Below are 12,500 nucleotides of genomic sequence, written 5' to 3' on the forward strand. Positions count from 1 at the left end.
TTAGGAACGAGAGAATCTGTCCATTAATCTGTTAGGAACGAGAGAATCTGTCCATTAATCTGTTAGGAACGAGAGAATCTGTCCATTAATCTGTTAGGAACGAGAGAATCTGTCCATTAATCTGTTAGGAACGAGAGAATCTGTCCATTAATCTGTTAGGAACGAGAGAATCTGTCCATTAATCTGTTAGGAACGAGAGAATCTGTCCATTAATCTGTTAGGAACGAGAGAATCTGTCCATTAATCTGTTAGGAACGAGAGAATCTGTCCATTAATCTGTTAGGAACGAGAGAATCTGTCCATTAATCTGTTAGGAACGAGAGAATCTGTCCATTAATCTGTTAGGAACGAGAGAATCTGTCCATTAATCTGTTAGGAACGAGAGAATCTGTCCATTAATCTGTTAGGAACGAGAGAATCTGTCCATTAATCTGTTAGGAACGAGAGAATCTGTCCATTAATCTGTTAGGAACGAGAGAATCTGTCCATTAATCTGTTAGGAACGAGAGAATCTGTCCATTAATCTGTTAGGAACGAGAGAATCTGTCCATTAATCTGTTAGGAACGAGAGAATCTGTCCATTAATCTGTTAGGAACGAGAGAATCTGTCCATTAATCTGTTAGGAACGAGAGAATCTGTCCATTAATCTGTTAGGAACGAGAGAATCTGTCCATTAATCTGTTAGGAACGAGAGAATCTGTCCATTAATCTGTTAGGAACGAGAGAATCTGTCCATTAATCTGTTAGGAACGAGAGAATCTGTCCATTAATCTGTTAGGAACGAGAGAATCTGTCCATTAATCTGTTAGGAACGAGAGAATCTGTCCATTAATCTGTTAGGAACGAGAGAATCTGTCCATTAATCTGTTAGGAACGAGAGAATCTGTCCATTAATCTGTTAGGAACGAGAGAATCTGTCCATTAATCTGTTAGGAATGAGAGAATCTGTCCATTAATCTGTTAGGAACGAGAGAAAGACACATCTTTGGCCTAAAATTCCTTATGAACTTAACTCTCCACCGTGCTTACAGTTTCAGTCACACAAAGAGTTTTGACAGACTTGAACCACTGAATAGCTTGAGCTAATCTAAAAGTGTACTCTAGACTCATATGTACATGCTAGACTAAGCTACCACATCAGCTGAGTCTAGTCTAGTATATTATCAATGTCCTTACTACTGAAACGATTAGAAGCTCTCTTTAGGTTTCTGAGTTGAATAAAAGCCACTATGGCTGCTCCATTATGGTAAAAATCATAATCATGATTATTTTGATCAATATCGAGATCACGATTATTTAACACGATTACTCACTGACTTTGGAAACATGCATTCATTTTGCACTTTAAATAAAAAACTTGTCTTTTTAACAGTGGATTTTCTTGAACTTTAAACACAATTCAACTGAAAAGCAAATTTAAAAAAATGCAAAAAAATTTAAATAAATAAATAAAGTTTTATATACACACACACACACACACACACACACACACACACACACACACACACATATATATATATATATATATATATATATATATATACAGTCATGTGTAACATCCACGATGCGTTCTGTGAAATAGGACGCTATGTGATGTGGACGTTGTGTGAACACTATTTGATAAGCTACACTGTAAACAGAGAGATGACGCTACAACACGACGCACGATACACGAGACTGGACGCTGCTGCCTACGAGTCAAAGCACGCACAGTTATACGGTAAACTTTTCATTTGTAAGTAAGGAAAGTTCACATTGAAATAACAATAGAAAGTACAGTACAGTACATACATAAGCCAGCAACATAGGTGTTTATTATGACTATCAACACGTGTGTATTATAGGTTATATATACACTGTACCATTATACGGCTGGCAGCGCAGTCGCATTGAATACTAGTGACATGAAATACACGTGTTGCGTGTGCGTTGGCATACGTATATGCACGTATATGAACTCTGTTATAGCCTTATGGGACCATGCACGTATATTCATGTATATGAACTTTGTTATAGCCTTATGGGACCATGCACGTATATGCACGTATATGAACACTATTATAGCCTTATGGGACCATGCACGTATATGCACGTATATGAACTCTATTATAGCCTTATGGGACCATGCACGTATATGCACGTATATGAACTCTGTTATAGCCTTATGGGACCATGCACGTATATGCACGTATATGAACTCTGTTATAGCCTTATGGGACCATGCACGTATATGCACGTATATGAACTCTGTTATAGCCTTATGGGACCATGCACGTATATGCACGTATATGAACTCTGTTATAGCCTTATGGGACCATGCACGTATCTGCACGTATATGAACTCTGTTATAGCCTTATGGGACCATGCACGTATATTCATGTATATGAACTTTGTTATAGCCTTATGGGACCATGCACGTATATGCACGTATATGAACTCTGTTATAGCCTTATGGGACCATGCACGTATATGCACGTATATGAACTCTGTTATAGTCTTTTGGGACCATGCACGTATATGCACGTATATGAACTCTGTTATAGCCTTTTGGGACCATGCACGTATATGAACTCTGTTATAACCTTATGGGACCATGCACGTATATGCACGTATATGAACTCTATTATAGCCTTATGGGACCATGCACGTATATGCACGTATATGAACTCTGTTATAGCCTTATGGGACCATGCACGTATATGCATGTATATGAACTCTGTTATAGCCTTATGGGACCATGCACGTATATGCACGTATATGAACTCTGTTATAGCCTTATGGGACCATGCACGTATATGCACGTATATGAACTCTGTTATAGCCTTATGGGACCATGCACGTATATGCACGTATATGAACTCTGTTATAACCTTATGGGACCATGCACGTATATGCACGTATATGAACTCTGTTATAGCCTTATGGGACCATGCACGTATATGCACGTATATGAACTCTGTTATAGCCTTATGGGACCATGCACGTATATGCACGTATATGAACTCTGTTATAGCCTTATGGGACCATGCACGTATATGCACGTATATGAACTCTGTTATAGCCTTATGGGACCATGCACGTATATGCACGTATATGAACTCTGTTATAGCCTTATGGGACCATGCACGTATATGCACGTATATGAACTCTGTTATAGCCTTATGGGACCATGCACGTATATGCACGTATATGAACTCTGTTATAGCCTTATGGGACCATGCACGTATATGCACGTATATGAACTCTGTTATAGCCTTATGGGACCATGCACGTATATGCACGTATATGAACTCTGTTATAGCCTTATGGGACCATGCACGTATATACGGTTGGACGTTGCCTGAATGGACGTTAAGCAGTGCATGAGTGTATTTAAATAAATAACGCACCACAATAATCGTTTTATCTTGATTATCTTGTTTTCATAATCGTTAGAAGCCAAAATCGCAATTGAAAATAAAATTCGATTAATTGCACAGCCCTGAAAGCAACTCACCTCCAGCAGTTCATCTCCAACCATTATGCGCCCGTCCCTGCCGGCCGCCCCGTTTGGGTCGATCCCCACCACAAACACGCTCATACGGGAACGGTCGCGGTTTCCTGCCAGACTCAAACCAAGACCAGTTTTGCCTTTTTCCAGTTTGATCATGTGTAACACCCCTGGGAGACTGCCGTACCTCTGAGTTATCTTCTCTACACACACACACACACACACACACACATACACACACACACACACACACACATGCACACACACACACACAAATACAGACACACAGGTGCGCGCACACGCACACACACACACACACACACATGCGCACACACACACACACACACACACATGCACACACACACGCGCACACACGCACACACACACGCACACACACACACACACACACACACACACATACACACACACACGCACACACATGCACACACACACACGCGCGCACACGCGCACACACACATGCACACACACACGCGCACACACACACACACACACACACATGCACACATAGACACAAATATAAAGCAGGTGTGAGCACTGACATACGAGAGTCGTTATTCTGTACATAAACCTGAAGTTAAAACACACTCATCCCCAGGTCATAAAATGTATACACGTCACACTAATTTTTCTCGGAGCTTTTCCCGCCTGCTACAGCTGCTTCTCAGACACTGTCTGTAGTAACCAGAGCAGAGGAGAACAGGGTCACTCACTCCAGCTGTATCCAAACTCATCCTCTTCTTCAGTCTGGAGAGGAGGAGCGGCTGGAAGGTCAGGAACCTGCGCCAGCGTGTCTGTGTCTGTCTCGCCGACGTGCGGGACCACCGGCAACATCAGTGGAGAGATTTTTCCCGCCTCGCGATTCGGCAGCTGCCATGGAAACCACAGACAATTTTTTTTAGAGTGAAGAAAATTAAAAGTGAAACTCCTGTCCTAACAAACACACAAAAAACAAGACACAACCGAGTGCTGACGGATGAATTAATGAAGGGATGAATGGATGAAAGGATGAATTAATGAAAGGATGAATGGATGAAAGGATGAATGGATGAAAGGGTGAAAGGATGAAAGGATGAATGGATGAATGGGTCTAAACTGAGGACTTTTATTTGTCTATGGGTCTGATATTTTCCTCATTATTGATTCATCCCTCACTCATCCAGCAGCCTTCATCTATGCAGGAGCTTTACAACAGTGGAGAGAGAGAAGGATGGAATGACAGAATGAAAAAGTGAGTGAGGGAGATATTGGGGGGGTGATGTGTGTGTGTTGGTAAAGTGAGTGAGGGAGATATTGGGGGGGGGGTGATGTGTGTGTTGGTAAAGTGAGTGAGGGAGATATTGGGGGGGTGATGTGTGTGTGTTGGTAAAGTGAGTGAGGGAGATATTGGGGGGGTGATGTGTGTGTGTTGGTAAAGTGAGTGAGGGAGATATTGGGGGGGTGATGTGTGTGTTGGTAAAGTGAGTGAGGGAGATATTGGGGGGGTGATGTGTGTGTGTTGGTAAAGTGAGTGAGGGAGATATTGGGGGGGTGATGTGTGTGTTGGTAAAGTGAGTGAGGGAGATATTGGGGGGGTGATGTGTGTGTGTTGGTAAAGTGAGTGAGGGAGATATTGGGGGGGTGATGTGTGTGTGTTGGTAAAGTGAGTGAGGGAGATATTGGGGGGGTGATGTGTGTGTGTTGGTAAAGTGAGTGAGGGAGATATTGGGGGGGTGTGATGTGTGTGTTGGTAAGAGCAGACTGATAGTGAGTCTTTATCATGTAATCTCTGATTAGTTCACTCACTGATACATGACTGAGGTTATTTGTCTACATAAAGGCTTAACGCTGATCTGAGAGACACACTCTAAATGAATGAGAGCTTAAACAGATAGAACTTCAAATAGATCGTCACAGAGAGGAATCAATCATATCAGACCATATCAGACCACATCAGACCAAATCAGACCATATCAGACCACATCAGACCACATCAGACCACATCAGACCATGCATCAAAGTCACACATGAAATGTAATGACTTTATTAGTGCTCATTTTTGCTTTTTTACATTCTTTTCTCACACAGAAAACATCAGACTGAGAACAAGGATCAGAGTTAGGATCTTTTGTATGTGTTAGACACACACAGACATACAGACACAGACACAGACACACACACACACACACACACACATAGACACACACAAGACACAAACCTTAAACGGAGTGGGAGTGAAAGGGTTAGTTGGGGACACATGGAGGAAAAGTCTACTGTGACTGTCAACTTCCTACAGAGAACAGAGAACAGCCAATCAACTTCCTACAGAGAACAGAGAACAGCCAATAACGCCATTCTGTGACTGTCAACTTCCTACAGAGAACAGAGAACAGCCAATCACGCCATTCTGCCAAGACCAGAGTTTACCCACAACGATCTACACATTTACTACACCATACACACAATATAACAGAGCATCTTATTAATCTACCATTCACTACAATCCAACATCAATCCCTGTCATGCATTTGGTGATGAACAAAAACACGTCCTACATCACATCTGTAACAGGCGGTTTAAAAGATATGTTCCTGGATCTGAACTGGGGTCAGACACACGACAGATTAGAGAAATTCTGACATTAGCTGTTGTCACATGTCTGAGAGGAGTCCGGAAAAGGGCTGAAAGGCAGTTAAAGTGTTTTTCAGTCTGAGTATCCTCCTCTACCCTCTCCTACATCCAGCCCTCCTCCACCCACTCCTATATCCAGCCCTCCTCTACCCTCTCCTACATCCAGCCCTCCTCTACCCTCCTCCACCCACTCCTACATCCAGTCCTCCTCTACCCTCCTCCACCCACTCCCACATCCAGCCCTCCTCTACCCTCCTCCACCCACTCCTACATCCAGCCCTCCTCTACCCTCCTCCACCCACTCCTACATCCAGCCCTCCTCTACCCTCTCCTACATCCAGTCCTCCTCTACCCTCCTCCACCCACTCCTACATCCAGCCCTCCTCTACCCTCTCCTACATCCAGTCCTCCTCTACCCTCCTCCACCCACTCCTACATCCAGCCCTCCTCTACCCTCCTCCACCCTCTCCTACATCCAGCCCTCCTCTACCCTCCTCCACCCACTCCTACATCCAGCCATCCTCTACCCTCTCCTACATCCAGTCCTCCTCTACCCTCCTCCACCCACTCCCACATCCAGCCCTCCTCTACCCTCCTCCACCCTCTCCTACATCCAGTCCTCCTCTACCCTCCTCTACCCTCTCCTACATCCAGCCCTCCTCTACCCTCCTCCACCCACTCCTACATCCAGCCATCCTCTACCCTCCTCCACCCACTCCTATATCAGCCCTCCTCTACCCTCTCCTACATCCAGTCCTCCTCTACCCTCCTCCACCCTCTCTTACATCCAGTCCTCCTCCACCCTCCTCCACCCTCTCCTACATCCAGTCCTCCTCTACCCTCCTCCACCCTCTCCTACATCCAGCCCTCCTCCACCCTCCTCCACCCTCTCCTACATCCAGTCCTCCTCTACCCTCCTCCACCCACTCCTACATCCAGCCCTCCTCTACCCTCCTCCACCCTCTCCTACATCCAGCCCTCCTCTACCCTCCTCCACCCACTCCTACATCCAGCCATCCTCCACCCTCTCCTACATCCAGTCCTCCTCTACCCTCCTCCACCCACTCCCACATCCAGCCCTCCTCTACCCTCCTCCACCCTCTCCTACATCCAGTCCTCCTCTACCCTCCTCTACCCTCTCCTACATCCAGCCCTCCTCTACCCTCCTCCACCCACTCCTACATCCAGCCATCCTCTACCCTCCTCCACCCACTCCTATATCAGCCCTCCTCTACCCTCTCCTACATCCAGTCCTCCTCTACCCTCCTCCACCCTCTCTTACATCCAGTCCTCCTCCACCCTCCTCCACCCTCTCCTACATCCAGTCCTCCTCTACCCTCCTCCACCCTCTCCTACATCCAGCCCTCCTCCACCCTCCTCCACCCTCTCCTACATCCAGTCCTCCTCCACCCTCTCCTACATCCAGTCCTCCTCCACCCTCTCCTACATCCAGTCCTCCTCTACCCTCCTCCACCCTCTCCTACATCCAGTCCTCCTCCACCCTCCTCCACCCTCTCCTACATCCAGTCCTCCTCTACCCTCCTCCACCCTCTCCTACATCCAGTCCTCCTCTACCCTCTCCTACATCCAGCCCTCCTCTACCCTCCTCCACCCACTCCTACATCCAGTCCTGTTGACATTATTGTGCTCTACACACTGCTCTCTGCGGAGCACTGATATATACTGTTTAAACTCTACCACATCCTGCTCATTTCCACCCGCTCCCTGTCAAGCCAGGCTGTACTGTTCTATATTCTACTCTAGTCCCTGTACTTTAGTGCACTGTGCTATGCAACACCAATCCGTCCACAGAAACCTGCTGTGACAGTAACATGTCAGAGGTCATGGAATACATACTGACCTTCTCCTGCCCCTCCCGTGAGGGGGGTGTGGCTCTGTCTTCAGCGGGGTCTGCAGCAGAGGCCTGGGGAACATTTGGTTTTTTGAAGAGAAGGAGAAAACAGAGTGAAGTGTTCACAGAGTGGATTCTACACCACTGACAATCTGTCCTTCGTTCATAACTGCTGTTCTAATTACATCAGCAAACGTCGTGGCTGTCAGCAGCACTTGGCCAAGTCACTGGGACATGACTAATGTCTAATTCAGTGCCACTAGCTCAAGTAGCATAGCCGCGTTGTTTTAACGCCCATCTGTACGTTAACTACACAAAGCTGTTCTGGGACGTAATGAACTGGGTGTTATTGGCTTGGCGTCTGGACACGCTTTTTATGGATTCACAGAGAAAACTATGGGATGTGTTTAAAGGGCTTTGGAGCCAGATGTGCATGGCTGGCCAGGGTAAGATTGGCTTTGGTTTCTGACACTTAAGCGTATGATCTCCTGGCTCAGAGAAACACACAGCATAGATAAACATCATACACACAGATATAAGTCAACATTATAATAGGGGTGTGCAATATTGACAAAAAGTGATATTTCGATATTTTCTGGGATTTTGTCGCTAACGATAAGTAGATGTGTGATATTTTTTATCCTTTCAAAAAAGTGTTTGTAAAAGTCTTAGATTGCACTAGCTTGCTCATGTTAATAGGATATTAATTATTGCTTACTAATGATATTAATGGAAACAACATATTTCAGGAATGCAGGTCTTATTTATCGTTGAGCCGTCTTTAACGACAACCGATTTCCGACGGCGTTTGCAGATTGCCGTCTTTTGAGCGACATCGGTCTTTTCAAAGCCAAACCACCTCCACGCGAACGAGGATGATCCACGTCTAGCACTTAAATCTGAGGACGTAGATCACGGGGCTGGTGGCGTCTGTATTTTGTCTCCTGACGCTGTTTGTTCTCTCAGTTTTAACTTCAGTCATCGTTTTTAGACAGCTACGCTAGCTTTAACTTGAGGTGGGGTGACCATGTACGTCTACATTAGCACGGTGTGTGCACTCTCAACGCGAACGTGCAGTAGTCTATATCCTACTAGGCAACATGACGCAGTGCAACCACTCTCAACGCGAACGTGCAGTAGTCTGTCCTACTGGGCAACATGACGCAGTGCAACCACTCTCAACGCGAACGTGCAGTAGTCTGTCCTACTGGGCAACATGACGCAGTGCAACCACTCTCAACGCGAACGTGCAGTAGTCTGTCCTACTGGGCAACATGACGCAGTGAATGCACTCTCAACGCAAACGTGCAGTAGTCTATATCCTACTAGGCAACATGACGCAGTGCAACCACTCTCAATGCGAACGTGCAGTAGTCTATATCCTACTGGGCAACATGACGCAGTGCATGCACTCTCAATGCGAACGTGCAGTAGTCTATATCCTACTAGGCAACATGACGCAGTGCATGCACTCTCAACGCGAACGTGCAGTAGTCTATATCCTACTAGGCAACATGACGCAGTGCATGCACTCTCAACGCGAACGTGCAGTAGTCTATATCCTACTGGGCAACATGACGCAGTGCATGCACTCTCAATGCGAACGTGCAGTAGTCTATATCCTACTGGGCAACATGACGCAGTGCATGCACTCTCAACGCGAACGTGCAGTAGTCTGTCCTACTGGGCAACATGACGCAGTGCATGCACTCTCAACGTGAACGTGCAGTAGTCTGTCCTACTGGGCAACATGACGCAGTGAATGCACTCTCAATGCGAACGTGCAGTAGTCTATATCCTACTGGGCAACATGACGCAGTGCATGCACTCTCAACGTGAACGTGCAGTAGTCTGTCCTACTGGGCAACATGGCGCAGTGCATGCACTCTCAATGCGAACGTGCAGTAGTCTATATCCTACTGGGCAACATGACGCAGTGCATGCACTCTCAACGCGAACGTGCAGTAGTCTGTCCTACTGGGCAACATGACGCAGTGCATGCACTCTCAATGCGAACGTGCAGTAGTCTATATCCTACTGGGCAACATGACGCAGTGCATGCACTCTCAACGCGAACGTGCAGTAGTCTGTCCTACTGGGCAACATGACGCAGTGCATGCACTCTCAATGTGAATGTGCAGTAGTCTGTCCTACTGGGCAACATGACGCAGTGAATGCACTCTCAATGTGAACGTGCAGTAGTCTATATCCTACTAGGCAACATGACGCAGTGCATGCACTCTCAACGCGAACGTGCAGTAGTCTATATCCTACTGGGCAACATGACGCAGTGCATGCACTCTCAATGTGAATGTGCAGTAGTCTATATCCTACTGGGCAACATGACGCAGTGCATGCACTCTCAACGTGAACGTGCAGTAGTCTGTCCTACTGGGCAACATGACGCAGTGCATGCACTCTCAACGCGAACGTGCAGTAGTCTGTCCTACTGGGCAACATGACGCAGTGCATGCACTCTCAATGTGAACGTGCAGTAGTCTATATCCTACTGGGCAACATGACGCAGTGCATGCACTCTCAATGCGAACGTGCAGTAGTCTATATCCTACTGGGCAACATGACGCAGTGCATGTGTGGACTCTCAATAAGTGTTTTTGCAAAGTGAGTGGCATACTCGATAATGTCAGCTCGCACATCGTTAAAACAAATATTACAGTATCATCGTAGATGATATATATCGCACACCCCTACGTTATACACAAAACACATCGCAGCTTTGATTCATTTCACCGTGCCTAACAGTGCATTAAAGTGTATCACACACAGAGACGAACACATAAGGGAGGCAGTCCAACCTTAGCTCGGCCAGGGGGCAAGCAGGCTGATCTGGGATCAGTGTGAGGTTGGGCGGCTTCAGCAGGGGTGTTTAACTGCAGAAAGGGCAGAGCCGGTTTCTAGAAGCAACAGAGGAGTTATGGCAGGCTAGGCTAGTGTTCGGAGAGACATGACAGGACACCAACAGTCAGACTGTGTTAGGGTTAGGGTCAGGGTCAGGGTTAGGGTTAGGGTTAGTTTTTTTACTCTTACTCAGATAGAGACCAGATGTGGGTTGGCTTTATACTAGAAGTGGTTGAAGTCTAAAGAAAAGCCCAGAGTGTCAATAAATATCTCACAAATACGAACACGGAGCAGAAGTAGCCTAAACCCTTATGGTGGACAGGAGTAACCTAAAACATGTAAAATGTGCACACAGACCACCCTGCCCCCTCTCAGCTTAGGGACACCAAATAAACTGAACAGTTTAGGAAAATGAGATAAATTGTGTCATGTAACAGGAAGGCTCTAAAATGAAAGTTCAGCATTGTAGAACATGGCAAATATCACAGGATGTGGTCTTTATGTGGCTCCGGTGAAGTCTGGATTTCGTCCCCCACTGCCATGCTGCCCTGCCCAGGATACAGTCACACGCAGCCTGGGTCGTCTGACTCAGTGAAGGGAAGTGAGATCTAAGGTCCAGTGTGTGTCAGGACACCACAGACTCCAACAGCACTATCCTCATAACCTTCAAATTCCTCAGCATTCACATCAGTGAGGATCTCACCTGGTCTCACAACACACAGCACATCATCAGGAAGTCCCAACAACGACTGTACTTCCTGAGAAGGCTGAGGAAATTTGGCATGCCAGCCAAAATTCTCAGCAACTTCTACAGGAGTACAATCGAGAGCGTCCTTACCAGCTCCATCACAGTCTGGTATGGAAACTGCACTGCTCAGGACAGGAAGGCGCTCCAGCGTGTGATTAAATCTGCTCAGTCCATCTTAGGAGCAGCCTTCCCCCTGCTGCAGGACACCTACAACACCAGGGTCATCAGGAGGGCCCACAACATCATCAAGGACAGAACACACCCCCAACATAACCTCTTCACACTTCTACCATCAGGCAAGCGCTATAGAAGTGTGAAGTCCAGAACATCAAGACTGACAAACAGCTTCTATCCACAGGCAATCAGGCTTGTGAATGACTCTTTCACACATGGCCCCTTCCAACCTCTTTGACTGGTGGGCCATCTACTGAAAACACACACTACTTAACGAACACTAAACTCTGCAGACACAAGACAGCTGTTAGCACTGCTGTCCCACCACTGTCATCATGTAATATTGCACAATGCACTTTATGACTGCTGCTCTCTGCCCCCTTGCACATACTGCACATGTACTGTGACATTGCACATTCATCTACCTCACTTCTCTTTTTTCTATAAGTTCTTTTGCTATTTATATTGTCTCCATATAAGATTTTTTTCTACTTATTTATATATTGTCTATTCACACTCGTCTGGTATCGGAGGATGAGCAAAGTAAGAATTTCATTGTACAGTGCAACTGCCTGTTTTACTGTGCACATGACAATAAAACTCTTGAATCTTGAATCTTGAATCTCATTATAGACACAGACCTATCCATCAGCTTTAACTACAGACACAGACCTATTCATCAGCTTTAACTATAGACACAGACCTATCCATCAGCTTTAACTACAGACACAGACCTATCCATCAGCT

At 46.0% G+C, this 12,500-nt stretch overlaps 1 protein-coding gene across 1 annotated transcript in view; it reads right to left on the reverse strand.

Annotated features, from left to right (window-relative positions):
* Positions 1–12,500, reverse strand: part of mpdz (multiple PDZ domain crumbs cell polarity complex component) — a 65,094-nt gene that overhangs the window by 26,881 nt on the left and 25,713 nt on the right. The window contains exons 18-21 of the mRNA XM_030779463.1: positions 7,982–8,044; positions 5,708–5,779; positions 4,224–4,380; positions 3,499–3,695 (exon numbers count right to left, since the gene is read on the reverse strand). Coding sequence (XP_030635323.1) covers positions 3,499–3,695; positions 4,224–4,380; positions 5,708–5,779; positions 7,982–8,044 — 489 coding nt within the window. The remainder of the gene's footprint in view (positions 1–3,498; positions 3,696–4,223; positions 4,381–5,707; positions 5,780–7,981; positions 8,045–12,500) is intronic.

This window comes from Chanos chanos, chromosome 7, assembly GCF_902362185.1.
Source record: "Chanos chanos chromosome 7, fChaCha1.1, whole genome shotgun sequence".
Taxonomy (NCBI): Eukaryota; Metazoa; Chordata; class Actinopteri; order Gonorynchiformes; family Chanidae; genus Chanos; species Chanos chanos.